Here is a 19,001-nt window from a genome sequence, read left to right as displayed (position 1 = left end):
GCACTTATTGTATGATGGACGTTCCATCAGGTATGCGGCTATTGCCATCGGAGTTCCCTACGAAATTTTGCGAGACGCCATTAGACTGGGTCCATAGAAGGCCCGGATCTGGACGCCCTAGGGTAACAGAACCACAGGATGACCGTTTTTTGACTGTGGGAATTTTGCGAAACCGGCTCGTTACTGTTGTTCAAGCGATTCATCAGCTCCAGAAAGTTCGAGGTGTCCAAATTTCTGAACGCACTGCTCGAAAAAGACTAAATCAGTATGGAATGATCGCTTTTCCCTTCTTAAGGGAAAAAGTAGTTGACCAGAATACACAAAGTTGCACGGCTCCCATTTGCTCGAGAATACAGCCATTGGTCTTTAGACGATCGATCGGCTGTACTTTCTACACATGAGTGTAGATTTGCTCTACGATCTCTAGATGGTCGTGAAAGAGTGTGAAGAAGGCAAAAAGCTTGTAATTTTTCCCATAGCCAACCTTTTCAACTTAGCTTAGTGATGGTGTGGACGGAAATTTCAATGGAGAGCCCCACAGAGCTGGTTGTTGTTCGTGAAGGGTCTTTGACGGCCTCGCTATGTGGATGAATTTTTGGAACATCATGCGTTGCCTATCCTCGATAAAATCAGCGACAATCCTATTCAAATGCACGATAATGCCCGTCCACATGTCCTCGCATAGTTCAAACGACCTTCATCAGCATGACATCAGGGTCTTAGCTTGGCCAGCCCGTTCTCCCGACTTGAACCCCTTCGAACATTTATGGGATAACCACAAAAGACGAATAAGAGCACGTCCATCACTTCGTGATACACTCCACATCTTGAAAGGTCTCTGTGTGAAGAATGGGCTAACCTCTAGCAAAGAGACATGTCCCGACTGACAGAAAGTATGCCGAGTCGTCTTCGAGATGTAATTAAGACAAGAGGAGAAAATACGCGATATTCAAATGTTAATTAAAAATCTAAAATAAAATTAAAATTTTATCTGTCCGTCTTTTTTTTACTTTTTATTTTTTTCTTTAGCAATTTACATTTTTTCAAACTTTTTTAAATAAAGACTCAATTATTAAACGTTAAAAACATGAAACTTTGATTAATATACAAAAATATTTACAAATCAAGTTGTATCGGAATGGGTTTGGACCCAGTAACTGCATGTGTTGGGTGCTGAATTGACCTAGAGGTTAACAGCACTCGGAGCCAGAAAAAAACAACATTTATTTTGAAATTAATATATATTGCCCAAAATTGAACTATTTATGGTTTGAATAAAATGTATCAAACAATATTATTTTCGTTTTGCTTTGTTTCATTACAAAACTAGAATTTTGGGAATATAAATTTAAAGAAAATAAGTTATCATTTTAACGAAAAATTACCAGAGAAGGTAGATTTTGCAAATGAAATTTAATTCGATTCAAATCCAAATGAGAAAATCCCTCAATTTATAATTTAAATGGAAACGTAACACATGACACCTTTTTCGTCATGCTGAGGGTGGTTGTTCAATTTTTTGTTTTTTCAACTACAAGGTTGTATAAACCCTCGGGGTGCCGGTGTTAAAAAAAATTCCCTTTTGTAAGTATGACCATTTGTATGTTTATACCCGGAATTTGACTGGGACGTTGCCTTACCAAGGGTGCGTTGCGGCCACCATCGCTATGGGGCAAAGGCGACCAAAAATCGGTTTCCTAAAAACTGTAATTTTGATAATCCAATTCACTTTTCTTACAGTAATTGAGCCAGAGAATAAGGCCGTAATAATGGTTTTATTGTTAACAAATGATCAAAACCAGTAATCACTGCTGAAACTAAAAAATTATAAATTTTGCAACATCATACAGCTATTTTGTGAACATTACCCACAACCAGCGGTTCTTTGTAAAAACTCGTTCACCCTAACTTCCTTTTATTAAGATGAATAATTGTTTTTTTCTTTATGAGATAGAGATTAAAATTGAAAATTGGGATGGAATCATGTGGGTTAGTTGAGAGAAAACTAGCAATATTAGAGGAATATTTGGTTTTTTAGACGTTCCAAAAAAGCTTCGCTGTTCTTTTGTTTGGCACCGTCTTTTTTCGCTTCTATACACATCTAAGTTTTATCACTGTGGTTTTCAACTGCCTATTCCTGACCATTTGATTGCAGCACTGTTTTGAATATAGCTATTTACCCTAAAATCTCGAAAATACAATAAATTTGGCCACTTCAGTGTTTAGTTGGAGGATTGTGCCTTAACTGTTACTGATTTTTTCTATGTAGAATCCGAATCAGATATCACAAATATCGTATCACGAAACGTTTGCTAAAAATAACGGAACTTTTAACACGACACACAAGAATGACGCAATTACGCAGAAAAGAAACACTTTGAGCCCTGAAGATGATCTCAATAAAGATGGAAACGTTGGCACGATAAAGAAAATGTTTTTCTAAAACTACGTCACACCAGACCACATCTCACGATCCTCGAATAATCGTTTGCTAAAACGTTTAATAAAAGGTAGGATGACAAACTTTCGTTTCATTGCGGATCAAGTGCAAAAAGTTGTTGACAAGTTTAGGTACATAATTATAGTTATTAGTTCTTAGATTATAGATATTTTGTCAGTTCAGTTTTTATTATACATTCTTGGAATACAAAACATTGTAATAGATCAGTAAACCGATTCTAATTGATTTCTATTCACTCTGACAACAATATCGTATCGTTCACTTCGGAAAGCCTTTCACTGATAGTTTTTGAAATTTTGAAAAGCTGCAATTGTAATGAAAACCCAAAATTTTAATAATTTCATTTAAAAAATCCAGTTTACTACTCTAACAGAAGTAATAAGAACAATAAAAAAGATAACCATTAGGAAGCTCTTGAGTTCAGCTTTTATTTTAAATGCAATTTTCCAATTTTAGGTGAGAAATTTTTTGCGAAAAACGTGCGCAAGCTTCATTGTTGTTAACAAAAAACGTATTGCATTTTTTCATGGTTATGCGTTAAATTTTCTGTAAGGATAGAGGTTTTCAGAATTTGTTCTGTATTATTTACACTTCGTGTTTCAACAGTCTGTGAATAATAATTATTCAGATAAAATTATTGTGCGAGGGCCAACTGAGTCAATACGCCAGATTATTTTTGGCGAGGTGTAACGTTATTCGTCACCGTCCAAAATGTTGTGGACGGTTTGCCGTGGTCCAAACGATTCGAGAACAGTTTCATTGAATTTAGCGTATAGAAAAACTTACCCCTGATGATTATTGGTAATATTTGTTTCATTTTGGATTTTGGAACACAATTTTGGACGTTCGATAGATAGATAGTCTGATCGATTCGAAAAAAGTTTCATCGGATTCAGCGCACCAAAAAACCAAAACATACAAAATTTGGAGAACTTACCTCAAACAGCTTGGGTGTTAATGAATTTTTTCCACACAAATTTGAGGAAAATTCGAAGTCGGCCGCATTACTAGTATGAGTTTGATGAATTCTCCGTTCAGACAAGCATGCTTACAACCTGTTACAACCAAGTCCAACCATACACGGAACTTTTACAAAAAGGTATTACAGGTTACTTATATCACAGAAAATATGAGTCGTTCTTCCTTCAAAATGTCTTAGTGGTAAATAAAAGATATGGTAATAATTTGCAATAATAAGAAAAGGCAACAATTTTTGCCTAATTTACAACACGGATGATGGAAAAAATGACGATGCTCGGGGGACAAAAATGGTCAGTACGTTTTAAAAATTATTTCCTTATAGGAATAAACATAGGTGTACTACAATGATATGAGGAAAACTATTGGTCCCTCATCTTTTAGACCACAACAAAATACAAAACAGCTCCATACAAATTAATCAATTTAGAGACTGTTGATTTGAGCAAGATCATTTACAAATCACAGCATGCCAACAATCAACACCAACTATTACGATATACCTTGAAACATTTTAAAATTCTCCTCTCTTGTAAACCTTAAATAGACATTAAATCAATATTCCATAACCTTTCATATTAATCATTAAACTAAAATGTATATTTTTAAGAGAAAGTATGAATTTTCGAATTTTCCTGTACTTACTTTTATAAATGTATTTTATAAAACTGACATTTTATTAATACTGTTCCTGCGAGCTTTTATTCCTTAAAATTATCACGACTATAATGAGACACAACGTTTCAATTAAAATCATGCGAAAATTTTCAATTGACAAAAGAATTATTATCATTAAATTGTCTTTGCCAGTTTGAATAAGTTTAGTTTTCAGCTTGTCTGACTGGCACGTACTTGGTTGGGTAGTGTTATGGTTTCAAGCAGAAAGGAAATATCCAAGTAAAACTATACGTCTGTCATTACTGCCTTGGGTGAGTATTTTTCTCTGAACTAAAATTGCGGTGGGACTGACTGAGAAGAAGAAATCACCAATTTACATTTGTGTATTTCCTTTTATAAGCGCGTACGAACGAGCACTTTACGAGAAGGGAAAAAATGTCGGTTGTAAATACGGCGCGACGATTTCCATCAAATACCCAAGCCCTTGCATAAGATTTTCCACTATGAGAACACTATGTACATAATGGCCTTCATTGGCCAATTAATGTGCTATTCTCTGCCTCATCTCTTGCTAGATGGTAAACTGGTTCTTCTGAAAATAAAACAAACAATAATTTAATAGCAATTTGTTTGTGGTAAATATTAAAAATATCGTTGAATATTTTTAATTATTTGATCATACAGGATAAGCCACATAAATGGTGGACAAGCGTTTTAATACAGAAAGCTAAAATTGCTAACATTTGTAAATTAACTCAGTTAAGGGTGGTAGTAAACTGAAATCAATTAAAGTCAATCCTTTCCTTTGTCTTATTAACCAAACCTTATTCGGAAAGATGCATATTAATTAACTGGGCCAAATGGAGATTTGAGGTTATACGAACATTGGGCCAAATGGGCAAAGAAAATAGTGAAGTGGTTTATAGGCTTAGAAATAATGATTTAAGCAAGTAAAATATGTTATGTATGTTAATGTTATTAGTACTTATATATACATCTTTACTATTATTACTGTTCTTATGGTAAACCAACCCATGCTGGACAGTAATAAACTGGGCCAATTCATTCCATTTTTTATTAACCAGACTCAATACAAGTACCCAGTACAACATTAGTAGAAGTAGTTAATTGGGCCAAGTGGAGATTTGGGATTGTAAGTAAATTAGTTATAATAATAACAATAAGGAAAAAAGACAATTTAGATTTTAAAGCATTTAAGGCCATGGATCTTGGATCCGTCTGCCAGAGGTCGTTGATTAAACAGTCAAAAACGAAAAATACACAATAAAATAAAATAAAAGTTATAGCCTACGCAATAAAAAGAAAAAAAAAGGAGAAACAACAACTGCCAAAATGCGAAAGAGAACAAAAAAACAGGTTATACAAAAGAAATCAAAAATTAAACTCATTAATTAATTCATATCTGTAATTCCATGCGTATCGAATTAAGGGCCGCGAATTTGAGCCACTCAAAAACCGTAACAGGTCAAATTAGTTATCTTGCCAAATAGGCAAAGAAAATAGTAATCTTAGCAAGGAAATTAATGTTATTAATACTTATATATAGATCTTTATTATTATTATGTAACCATCCCTAACCATCACTTATTGGATAGTAGTAATTTTTTTTTTTAAACATTTAACACTAAATTGGGCCAAATTGGCTTTGGCTTCCTAACGATCCCAACTGTTCGTTTAGTCCGCCCAGTTTTCATGCAAACACTTTCCAGCAGTTAGCCCAATTAATTAATAAAAATGAAGCACAAAAAGCTTCCCTCCTTACGCTTCTTCCGTCGGGCATAACTCAAAAATGGTCGATCTTATCAAAATTTTCCGTTTAGTAAAAGTAGCATAAAATAAGCTCTAGAATCGAATTTTTACAATGCAAATATGGGATTCTTATTTAAAATAACAAAGTTAGTGTCATTTCCCAGCTAGATGAGAAAGTTATGTCAAATCTGTTACAACCACGCGATTCTAGCCAAAATTAACTTGGGGTTTGTATAATACCATTTTTTGCTCAAGTTAATCGTTTCCGAATTAAATGGGTGGAGTATAGAAGTTGATATACCCTGTATAGTCCCTGAAACAATTTTTGGGATAGCAAAAACAAACATAGAATCCTCGATCACGGAATGGATCCAAAATGAGAAATGGATAACTAACGAACTAGGAAAGTACAATAAGCCTTAAAGGTTGCGGTGCTTAGAGAACAAAAAACCCCGACTTTCTATTATCCATATTCATTATCATCAGTATATTTCCAATGATAATGAAGTTTTATTTTATCATAAACATATTTTAGCAATGAAATGTTTAAATTATGCCGCGCTTCCATTTTACTGAGAAGCACTACCTATAGGTATGCCAGTCGAAATCACTATTATTCATGTTTTCATAAAAATAATTGTAGTCAGAGCAACTCTTCACGCTCAGCATATATTATTTTACTAGAGCTTGGCTTTTACGTTATTATATATCCTAATATTCTTGCATTGCCCATTTCTTCTTTAGATGGCAATATACAGAGAAAACAAGTTATCTGGTCTACCAAATAACATTTAACCTAATAATTTCTGATTATGTAAAAATTATTTATAGCTTTATTTATTATTGTGCATTTCAAAGTTAACTTAAATCATTACAATTAATTAAGGTTTTTAGTTGAGATAAAACGAGGTCACGATAGCTCAGGTGGTAGAGCAGCGGCGTATCTAGCCGAAGGTCGTGGGTTCGAATCCCTCTCGTGCCATTGACTTTTTTTCATCTCAACTAAAAACCTTAATTAATTGAAATGATTTAATTGGTCAAGCGGACCACGAAATTAGTGAAGTTAACTTAAATATTAAGAAATTAAGGTAAGTGTAAAGTTTGAAAAAAATCTGATCTAATATTCTAATCTGCTTTAATCGTTAATCGTAATGACCTGTTCAATGCCTGATGCACTCAAGGATGTGTTTTTCAACACTGAAGGTATCTGAGAAAGGTGTGCAGACTGGCAATGCATCAACCCGGTAGGACGTGACCTGGCAAAATGTTCTGTCTTCGTCCTGGCCAGTTGGTCAAACACATAAGGAACATCAGTCCTTTCAATCTCGCTGGTTGATATATTTTATTATTGGTTTTGGCCATGAGGGATAAAACGTTTTTTTGAAATATATCGTCATGATGAAGTGCAACGATACAGGGTTAAAATTACAAACAAATATCCTAAATCTAAAAATAAGACAGAAAGGAAAATTCATATTGAAACCCGTTCTAAGAAGTCGCCAACAATCCTAGATGTGTGAGACCTTGCATTGTCATGCATTTAAAAAACGGTAAAATTAGTGGCATATAAGGAAAAGTTTCTTCTGATAACACATCTTCAATGTATCTTGAAGATGTTATGGACCCCTCGATTAAGATCAAATTTGTGCGACCTTCGATAGAAATATCTGCCCAAGCCATTACACCACCAGTTCCATGCTTCTTCGGAGCGAAAACGTTAAGGGTGATTTTATGTTTTATTTACCTCTCATCCTTTAAAATGGACTAAATATTGTAAGATAATCCAAGAGATTGTTATAAAAATTAAGAGTGGCCACTTTTTTTTTGCCTCTCAGGTAGTTTATTCGAACAAAATTCCAGATTGTTTCTTACTGTTTACCATGACACGTCGTTCCCATCAGATTCTTCTTCCTTCGGTATATACGAGCAAGAGCACGACGAGAAGAACCAAATTGAGAGTTACAGAGGCGAAGAAATTCATATAATAAAGAAAATACATAAGCATTTGACCTCAGTTTTTTTCCTTTTATCTTACTATACGCAGAAAATGTCTACAACGTACTATTGAATCACAAGTTAAACATTGCAATAAACGTCCTCGCAAGAATTTTCCAAACATCGAATTTAACCATGAATGTCTATTTAATTATCGTTTAAAATGTGTTGTTTTATTGGGTTGTCCGGAAAATAATGCAGGATTTTGGTATTAAACAAAAAAAAAGAAACTAGTTACTTTAAAGCAATGTTCTTTAATCAAAATATTTCCCATACTCTCAATACATTTCTCCCAACGTGTTGGTAACTTATTAATTCCGTCTGAGTAGAATTCAGAATTTTTAGAATTGATAAAGTCAATAAATGCATTTTCCAGTTCCGTTTGATTTTTGAATATTATGTGTTGTAAGTAGTGGTCCAGGTGTCTAAAAAATGGTAGTCAGTAGGCGAGAGGTCCGGAGAGTAGGGTGGGTGAGGCAAAGTTTCATAGCCAAGCTCCAATAATTTTTGTGACGTTACACGTGACACATGTGGTCGAGCGTTGTCATGCAACAAAATGGGCCCTTTCCGATTGACCAAAGAGGGCTTCATTACTGCCAATTTCTGATGCATGGTATTAATTTGGTTACAGTATGATTCAGCATTGATGGTTTCGCCAGGATTTAAGAAGCTGTAGTGTATTAAACCAAATGAAGCCCACCATACCGTAACCATTACCTTTTTTTGATGAGTTGGGGGCTTTGGAAAATGTATTGGAGCTTCTCCTTTGTCGAGCCACTGTCCAGAACGTCTAGTGTTATCGTAGAGAATCCACTTTTCGTCACATGTAACAATTCTGGCCAGAAATGGGTCATTTTTGTTTCGACAAAGAAGTGATGCACAAACATCAAAGCGCTGATTTTTTTGGCGATCGTTTAATGAGTGTGGAACCCAATTTTCGAGTTTTTTCACTTTTCCAATCGCCTTGAGGTGGTCAGCGACGGTCGTTTTACTGACTTTGAGTTGCTCTGCAAGTTCTCGAACAGTTGTTTTGGGGTTTTCTTCCACCACTGATCGCAGAACATCATCATTAAGAGAGGAAGGCCTTCCACGACCTTCTTCATCTTCAAGGCTGAAATCTCCCTCCCGAAATTTTTTAAACCACCTTTGCACAGTGCACTCATTAACACAACCCTCGCCCCAGACTTGGTTAATGTTTCTAGCCGTTTGGGCTCCGCTTCGGCCGAGTTTAAACTCGTAAAAGAAAATCGTACGAAATTCTCGCTTTGACATTATAAGGATGACTGAATTATTTCCAAGTAGCGAAATGCTACAGAGGTAAACAAACAATATCATTTGGAAGAGGATTAATAAGTGTTGACATTCATACAAATGAGTAATCCTGTAAACGTAAACAGAATATTTTATATAGATTTTTTTTAATGAAAACTTAAAATCCTGCATTATTTTCCGGACAACCCGATATAATCGTATGATTTCAATATTTATTATTCATTCAATATTATCAACTATTTGGAAGAAAATTAAATCTTGAAAAATTACCGGCACACACAAACTGAAATTTTAACAAATTTAGAAGTGAAGTCGCGATTCATGTGTTGATAAGTAGGACGTCCTTATTACAGTATTTTGATAGAAAAAAAGATGAAAATACTAATCATGTCAAGTCTTCCTGAACAATTGGAACAACATAGATATAACCGAATTAATCCATTTGAAACAGGATGCATATCATCCTAGAAATTCTCAAGAGATAATTATTTTTAAAAATTGTTATATCAAATGAAAATATTAAGAAATCGCCATTTTCTAGGTTTTTAACGAACAGACCTTTTTAGTTTGTTCTAAAGTTACTTTTCTTTTTATTGATTTTTCTATCTGTAAAGCAATTACAACTGTTAAAATGCTTTAAGAACAAAACAATTTACATAAACATCTGAGGAGAAATAAATGATGACTTCATTTTTTCAATTTTCTTCGTCATTACGTTGGTCATCCCGTAGCCATCGGCATTTTAGTCGACAGGGAGGATTATCTGGGATGGCAGTGAAACTGAGCTGACGGACATTGGAATGCGTGGAAAGAGATCGAAGGATTTTTTAAAATAAGTTTTTGCTTGTTCTGAATAAATGGAATATTAGTTTTGGTTTAGGCTGTGGTTTGATACATAAAAAGGAGAGTTAAGATTTTTTATAGGACTTTTGATTGGGATCTTTGGATGCGTTGAGAGTCGGATTGTTTGGTTGACCCGTACAGTTCGACACCATAGGTTGAAGTACCATGGTTTATTCAATTTTTTGTGTTTAAGTGGAAGGTTGGATGATCGAGTAGTGGTGATAACAGTTTGTAATGTCTGTTTAGTTCGTTTGTGTGCGGATTCCAAGTAAGTCGTTTTTTCAGGTAATTCCAAAGAAACGTTCCTGTTCTACAGGGAGTAGTGAAATCCCGTTAAAGTAAACAATTGATAGAGCAATACGTCTATGTATTTAGTTAATAGCTCTTCGTTTCATTTATAATTCTCCACTTTTTGAACCAAACGTCGAGGCACTGCAAATAATTTGGAACATTTCGATAGGATTGTCAGCAGTATATATGGTACAAACGAGAGGTCCGAGAATGCTACCATGTGGGACACGAGCTTAGGTAGGATAGGGGATATCGCTTGAGGCTTGAGCAATGACAAAAGAACACACCCGGACAACACTGCTTCTGATCAAAGCAGGATAAAATGAGCCTAGCCCCGAACTTACACCACAGCAATCATGACAGGTAGTAGAAACTTATGAATATGCTATAAATACTCTTCTGATAAGCTTTTTGTTTAATATTGTCATTTGTGGACTAGTGAAATCTTGAAACCTAGTGACTAGGTGCGATTTTTACAGATACTTCAGGACGGCAGAGTCTTTACTGGTGATTGTTCTATGCACTCTGAACTCTACTGCCAATAGCTTTAAAGAAAATTATACGAAATGTTCAAAGAAAACGCCTACACATGCAGCACACTCCCACAACCTTATGAAAGACTTTATCGGTTGATCGGTTCCCGTGTTAGACCATTATGCAGGGTGTGCAGTTCATGAACAAATTAAACTACTCACGAAAAAGAACTGTATTGCTCTGCCTTTCTTTTTTGTGAACTATAGTTCTTTTTCATTTTATTTTCTATCCTGTATTAATATCTTTTTCATAAAAATTATGTGAAACAAGTTAAAACTCGGAGAGTTAAATATCTCTTTTTGTCTTCTTTAAAAATATGAACGAACTAGTTCGTTCGAATTGGTTCAATAAAGGAATGGTCCTGAAAGGAACTATTCCCCACGAGGAACGGCTTTGTCGGTTAACTGTTCCAGTGTAGGATCATTAGACAAGATAAGCAGTTCATGAACGAACTGAACTATTCCCGAAAGAGAACTGTATCGAACTATCTTTGTTTTTAGTGAACTATAGTTGTTTTTCAGTTTTTTCAATTCTATCCTGTATTGATATAACATTTTCAAAATATTATATGAAACACGTTAAATCTATTAAAGTTAAATCAGTTTTTTTAAGCATAAACAACCCTTTTTTTAACTAGTAAAACTTTTTGTTTAAAATCCTATATTAATATCTTTTTCAAAAAAATTATCTGAAACAAGTAAAAACTCTGAAAATTAAAAATCTTTTTTGTCATTTAGAAAATTTGAACGAACTAATTCGTTCGAACTGATTCAATAAAATGAACGGTCCTGAACGAAACCACTCCCCAAAAGAAACGGCTTTGTCGTTTGAACTGTGGGACCACTGGAGGTGTGCAGTTCATGAACGAACTGAACTATTCCCGAAAGAGAACTGTATTGAACTTTCTTTTTAGTGAATTACAGTTCTTTTTCATTTTTTCTATTCTATACAAATTAAAACTTTCAAAGTTAACCAATTTTTTTTCTTTAAAAGGCATAAACGACCTAGTTCTTTCGAACTATGTAGTTAAAATTGACGGTCATGAAAGGAAGAAAAAGAACTGTACTGGCCTGCCTTTCTTTTTAGTGAACAATACTTCTTTTTCAGTTTTTTTTCTTTTATATCCTAAAAAATAAGTGAAACATGTTAAAACCCTTTATAGTAAAAACTACTCCCCAAAAGGAACGGCTTTGCTGGTTGCCTCCTCCTACAAGGAATACAGCAAATGTACTATGATGTACAAACATTTTATTATTAAATTTCCATAAAATTTAATTTATTAACGTTCGGTTTTAAATTTAAACTTACACCGTGTGTTTTGTGTCGAAAGATCTGGTGTCGGATGAACTTTTTAATTTCTTCTAAATAATTTTGAATTTCAACTTGTTTTAACCGTTAATACACATTCGACAAAATTCTTTCGACTGATAGTCATTGGAGGAACTTAGGAAAGTCCAGTGCCTTCTGATTTACCATCGAAAAGATGGTTGACACACAGGGAGGTAACTTTATTGTTATAAAAGCCATAGGTTACATGTCAGCTTATAAATTGAAAGCCGATTATCTTCGGTTCGGTTAATGTTGTTCATTCGTGTATAATTTTCAACTAGCATAGATCGCGACTATGATAGCGTGATAAAAGGGAGAAAAACATGCAAAGTGTGCACAGGCCGGCTTTTACGATGGGACGCTACGTGATACCGTTGCAGTTGCTGTTGGGCTTCGTGATCAGGATGGGCCTGATATCGTCGCAGTACCGCGAAGTGATCGCAGACCGGGTCGAAATCTCGACGTTGCTCAACTCCTGGAAAAGGGTGACCGAAGGGGTTTCACTCTACAGATTCGGGATAAGCCCTTACTCCGGGGATATTTTCCACGAGAACCCAATCGCCTTGTATTTCTGCGATTTCATGATTAACAGCATTCCTGGATGTATCGGGGTCGTATTCGTCTTGACGGACCTGATGACCGCACTGGTGCTGTATCTAACAGCTAAGGATTACATGGAGGAGACTGAGAGAAAGCAGGAGATGGAGATGAAGACATATGCGGAAGGGACCGAAGACTTACTTCTCTCGGATAAAGACTTTAAAATGTCTCCGGTCTATGTTCTCGCAGCTTATCTATTCAACCCGTATTCGGTATTGAACTGTGTAGGCTTCACGACAACCACCTTTGGTAATTTTTGCCTGGCACTGACTTTCTACTGCATGATCAAGCGGCTTCGCCTACCTTGCTGCTTTTTCCTCGCCTTGACTGTCCTGCAGTTATTCTACCCGGTCGTACTGCTTGTACCAATTTGTATATACATTGATGGTAAAAAAGGAAAATTTTCTTCTGTTTTGACAGTTGTGACCTTTTTGTCTGTGCTGTCGCTGCTTTTGTTTGTATCATATAAGATATCTGGGGATTGGGCTTTCATGCATTCCGTCTACATAGTTATGCTGACGGTCTCAGATTTGAGGCCCAACATCGGCCTCTTCTGGTACTTTTTTACAGAAATGTTTGAACATTTCCGTCTTCTGTTTATATATTCATTCCAGCTGAACGCAACACTTCTATATTTAGCGCCGCTAAGCTTCAGGTTTCATTCCAATCCAATGCTCCTTGCGACCAGCCTCACCGCTCTCATCACTGTGTTCAAATCGTACCCATGCCTCGGGGACGTCGGGTTCTACATGTCGCTCCTTCCAATGTGGAAACACCTTTTCAACAGCAAGCTCGTTGTACCGGATTTGCAGCAGATGTTTGTCATTCTGTGCTCGCTCATCATCACTTCAATCCTAGGCCCTACCGTCTGGCACTTGTGGATTTATTCTAGGTCGGCCAATGCCAACTTCTACTTCGGTGTCACCCTGGCGTTCGCCACTGCACAGATATTCTTGATAACGGACATACTGTTCGCGTACATCAAGAGGGACTTTATACTCAGGAATAAAAATGTTAGTGATGTCCACAAGGATAAATTAAAACTCTCTTTAGAATAAAATGACTGAACATAATTACCTCATTGGGGAATCATGAGGTGGAAATCAAATTTGTGATATTTTCTAGACTCGTACCCATTAATTACTCACTTTCTAGAAACTGTTTTCTTTTTTCCTAGTTTAAACTTTAAGCGTAAATTGTTTTGCATTGAAAAATGTTTTACCACATCTGTCGTTTTGTGTTTTCACTCCATTGTCTTGTTACAAGACTGTTATTTCACTAATTGTACCAAGAGTACAACAATTTGTAAATATTAATCATTTTTAAATACAACTTAAAACTTTTCTACAATATGATATTTAAGAAAATTTTCGCCTTATGTTTTGTAAATAAAGCTAATAAAATATTTAAAAATTCCAGCCTTTTTATTATTTTTAATTTAATTTCTGGAATATAATTTATTTTCATTGCTTGCTTTTAAGAATTACAATCGTTTTAATTTGGAAATTGTAATGAACGATTTAAACAAAAACTTTTTTTTTATGTGGTTACAAAACAAATATAATAAATAAAAATGACTCAAATTTGTCAAAATAAAATTATATAACAATTTAAAAAAAAGTATTCATAAAGGAATAAAAAGCTCTTAATTTTTCACATATCCAGAGCACTGTCAATAGCTGGCCCTAAGAGTATCTTTCTTGAGAAGAAGGGTCATCTGCACCAGATTAATTAAATGGCATGCAATGTCGATGTCGACTTACAGACAATTATTTTTGGGCTAAAGCCTGCTATGTGTCTGGCATGTAGAGAAAGGTTGCTTGATGTGTTGATGTATAACATGATAATTCTGTTCCTAGCATGCATTGAAAGTGAATGTATTTATTAGCGAGAATGTATGCCAATAGTGCAATATTGAGAACCCCATTGGCACAAAATTAGAATAGTTATATATAGACAAGAAGGGTGATGGAGGAATATTAAGAACACCCTGAGTGAATGGTATATAAATAAGAAAGAATGTATTTATTAAGAGTGAGCGAGAGTGTGAATGGGTTTGATTTTAGGAACTGATCTTGTTGGTGACAGAAATGAGCTAGCCGTTGGTAGCCTTTGGAACTAAACCTAGATGTCTGGACAGATATTACTGAGTTGTGACCCTGGACTACTAACACCTGGTGTGGAGATTCTTGAGGCATGCCGATAACTTGTAAATTTAAAAGAATCTGGAATTGCCAGTGGACTGAGAAGTAATAGGCTCAATTCTATCCACACATGTATGCACGTATGTGCAGATTTGAGCTTATATGAATCAGTAATCAGTTTTTTAATCTTTGGAAGAAAAAAAGGATTAACACATTAGGAAGGAAAAGGTTCATAGCCCGAGAGCATAAATAAAATCACATTACCTAAGAAGACTTTATTTTCTTGTTACTTTCTATGTAACAGTTAAACATACTTTTGTTCTTGTAATAATAAATAGACTTTAATATATACAAAGGCAACACATTAGGATGGCATGGGAAAAACTCATTGCAATTAAACCTTGTAGAATTGATGTACTTAAAATGACACTGATGTGCAAAAAAATTAGAATACAGCTTAGGCATAAAAGTTATGGAATTATTTATAACAAATTGTGTACAGTGTCTTGTTTTATTTTAAAGTTGATTCCTGTAACAATTGATTAAACACAAATAGACCAGTGTATCTGGTATATTCAAATCACATTTTGCTTTGATTAAATAGATTAACAATTTAATTTTTTCTTTTTAATTAAAACGACTTTTTCTTTCAAATTGGTATATTATAAAAAGTTGAAATTTTTTTGAAAGACAAATCAATCTTTAAAAGATCATTAGAATGATATTCTTTTCATAAAAGAACTAATAGAAATAACATATGAATATAAATATATATTTTTATATATAGCTTTACACATTTATAACAAAAGCTTTGTTTTATAACAACCGAAGCATAAACCTTTAGAAATAATTTTTTTTTTTAATTTCTAGCCCTATTTACCTAAACTCTATGCGAATGATAATAGAGTGCTAAGGAAAATGTTAACAATTAATTTTTCCGAATGAAAATCATAAATAACAAGTTTTAAAATGCAAATGCAAGCGTTGTTAAATGAACTGTTTTACACTTATTTGTTCATAAATAATATATATAAATTGCTTAGTTTTTTTTCTGCAAGTACTGATTATTATCAGTTGTATAAGACTAAATAAATGCTTAAGGGAAAAAACTTTGTGTTGCAAGTTGCCACGTGTATGAATGTGTGAACTGGTTTTAAACAATTTGCCATTAAATGTCGATCCCGAATAAACTAAACGATAAAAAATTGATATCAACTGCGTCGAGCATCAAGGCTGAACGGTCGCCATTCTGAATTTTGGAAGACAGAGGCCGAACTTAGTCTCGATACCCTCGAGAATCGGGATGGCAGCCTGGTAGCCACCGATGTGATCGGGGTTGGTCGGCTTCTCGCTGTCGATCACACCGGCAGTCGGCACTGTGTGGTCAGATCCGCTAGGCCGCCTGGAATTCCCAATTTTGTTTATTTTTAATAAATACCAGCATAGAGAGAGCATGCACAACCCCACAAGTACTTTACTTCATAGTTTGTCTCAATATTTCACCTAATTTAGACCATATTTATGTATATTAAACCAGGTATGAGAATAGGGTAACCCTCATATGGATACCTGCTCATAAGGGGCACTATGGCAATGAGGAGGCGGACAGCCTGGCCAAGGAAGGATCAAATACTGAGTTCGTCGGACCACAACTGGTATTACCCCACTCTTTAAGCACAGCAAAAGAGAGTATAGGTAGCTGGGGCATGAAACAATTCCTTAAGGAATGGAATATGTCCCCCGGATGCAGGCAATCGAAGGAGTTTCTGAAGGAAATCAAACCTAAAGAAACGAAATGGCTACTCTCTAACTCTAGGAGGGGAATAAGGAGGCTGATAGGTATCCTAACGGGCCATTGCCCCTTGAGAAGACACCTCTTCATAATGGGTACTCTACCAGACCCCTTCTGCCGCTTCTGCGAAACAAAAGAAGAAACGGCTCGACACTACCTCGCAGAATGCGATAGGTATGCTAGGGAAAGATTTAATACTTTCGAAGGAGAGGACATAACCAAAACACTCCCCAGGATAAAATGGTCCACAATCCTGGGGTTTGTGAATAGGTCCAAAAGGTTTAAGCAGGACTCGTGAGCCGACCAGGTCCCGGACCTTTTAGGGATGGGGTACGGGCCTACTCAGGCTTTTAACCCCTCGGGTCCTGGTCGCCCGCCCTGTGTAATATATATATGTATATTAATACTTTTTACCACACATAAAATTACCTTACATCTTAACTAAATAGTACAACGTCCGACTAACTGTTTAAATGTCATAGACTTTACAGTACATTTTTCGTATTACTTTTAATTAAAAAGCCAGAACTGTTAGCATGGTATAAGGTTCTTATAAAACTGTATTAAATGCATGCAATAACATAGTAATTGATTACTGCACTTGAGATTTTAGAACTTAATGAACTTATAATCAGTAAATAAACTAATTTAACAAAAAAAAATATTAGTAAAAACTTACGTTCCGCCAAAGTCCACATAGAAGGCCCTCTGTAAGAGCTCATAGGTCACCAGGGTCACTCCGAACTGCGGCGATGACCTTAAGACACGGGCTGGAACAGATTTTCTTGTAAAAAAATACAGAAAATAATACAAATTAACACACAAGAATTTTTTAAAATATATAAATTAATTTTTGTCACTTCCAACGTTTAACTGTCGTCATTTTCCCCAATGTCTCCAACCTTTTTAAGCGATCACAATCGAGAGGAACAACTAAAATTAAGTTACAATAAATGAAACTTATTACCTGCAGTTCCTTTCCAAAATGCTCTACCGCCCTCCTCAGCGTAAATTCTGCGAGCTTGGAAACATGAGATTTACATCTAGGTTATAGTTAACAAGAAGGAGAAGAATAATAAAAAGGAAAACGATGGTGATTCAGTCAATTTACAGGTACTGAATTAATAGAGTAATAATCAACGCTAAGGTTGTGACATTGTTCTGTCCTCCTTTCCATATTGAAGCATGTCATTAAATCAACAAATTTAGAAATAATTTGGATAATTAAAAAATAATTGTAAAACCTTATTGTAGGTATAATGTGAACTACAATCATAAATTTACCTTAAAAAAACTTATTTTTTATTGGGACTTACACCACAGGGAGATATGGCCAAACTTCTGGCAATGATAACACCTTTAAGGAGATGTAACGTAAGGGTGGATTTTCAATTTGTAGAACGCTGCTCTTATTTCTACTGGGCACCTTGGCATGTCAAAGGCTGAAGGGACAATTTGTCCGTTCCGGCATGTATTCATCCTCCTCACCAACAACACACCCTGGTTCTTTTATGCTTTTGTGTAGAAGGAAAGGGCACAAGAATTTGAAATTTCCCTCTTTCCTTTCTATGTGACATTTGGCATATCTCTGCGAGAAGAGTAATCCCCATGATCCCAAGACCTAACAACGTGACCACCACAATTTCTTTTTCTTTTCCTTCCTTTCCTTTTTTTCTTCGTTTGCTCTTTTTCTGTGCCAGTGGCTCAGGAGACATAGGTTTCTCTATTCGCATTACTGTTCCAATTTCTGGGGGTGAGAACTCTTTCCCTTTTCCTCATTACGAGGACAAACCCTTCATCCTCTATCATGGAAGGAGTGGGTGGTTGTGGCAGGGGGTGAAGGGTGTGCACAGGATGGAGGGTACGGGTCTGGGAGGCTGAGAGACATTCTGGATTTCCATAAAGTAAATCCGTAGGGAGGGGAAAGGTGTTGGGAGAGAAGGGGGATTTTTATCTATTAAGATAAGTACGCACTGAGATTCTTTGAACTGATTCACGTTGCGGGGCAGAATTGGGGCTGCGTAGATTCATTGTTGCGATGCAGCCCCGTCTCTGCTCCGCAACAAAGAACCGTGTCCAGACCAAGATTCAGTTCACATTCATCAGTGCCTGCGAAAATGACGGAGGAACTAGCTCTCTCTGGAATAATTTCCTTTGCTCTTTTTTGCATTGTACGTAGTGAATCCAATCGGAGGTGCGTTAAAAAACACCCAAAAAGATGGTGGGTTCAACAAATATTTCACGGCGGGAATCAGCACGGGAAAAATCTTTTGGACATGTTGAGATTAAATGATGGCGCAGGGTTCAGAAATTTTTTGAGGATGTCCCCGACTGATTTCGAAACCATTTTAATGAAATTTGGCACTCAAATTTC

General features: G+C 35.5%; 2 protein-coding genes across 7 annotated transcripts in view; one reads left to right on the top strand and one right to left on the bottom strand.

Moving 5' to 3' along the window:
• Nucleotides 1-4,422: 4,422 nt before the first annotated feature.
• The window catches only part of LOC106669921 (calcium-binding mitochondrial carrier protein Aralar1), a 39,982-nt gene continuing 25,403 nt past the window's right edge, over nt 4,423-19,001 (bottom strand). For 5 of the 6 annotated variants that reach the window (XM_014399794.1, XM_014399795.2, XM_014399797.1 and 2 more), the window contains 2 exons: nt 17,307-17,397; nt 15,096-16,237 (listed from right to left, as the gene is read on the bottom strand). In XM_014399794.1, the coding sequence (XP_014255280.1) occupies nt 16,063-16,237; nt 17,307-17,397 (266 nt within the window). In that variant the 3' untranslated portion in view covers nt 15,096-16,062. Of the gene's footprint in view, nt 4,650-15,095; nt 16,238-17,306; nt 17,398-19,001 lie in introns of those variants that run through there. The other variant, XM_014399798.1, reaches the window with a different exon arrangement.
• LOC106669922 (phosphatidylinositol glycan anchor biosynthesis class U protein) lies at nt 12,082-14,109 on the top strand. The gene has a single exon (XM_014399800.2). It carries the CDS (start codon nt 12,415-12,417, stop codon nt 13,747-13,749), a length of 1,335 nt encoding a protein of 444 aa, XP_014255286.1. The 5' UTR covers nt 12,082-12,414; the 3' UTR covers nt 13,750-14,109.

The sequence above is a fragment of the Cimex lectularius genome, unplaced genomic scaffold, assembly GCF_000648675.2.
Source record: "Cimex lectularius strain Harlan isolate CLEC.00 unplaced genomic scaffold, Clec_2.1 scaffold20, whole genome shotgun sequence".
NCBI classification, from domain to species: Eukaryota; Metazoa; Arthropoda; class Insecta; order Hemiptera; family Cimicidae; genus Cimex; species Cimex lectularius.
Note: the sequence above shows the minus strand (reverse complement) of the source record. Positions and strands in the feature narration are given on the sequence as shown.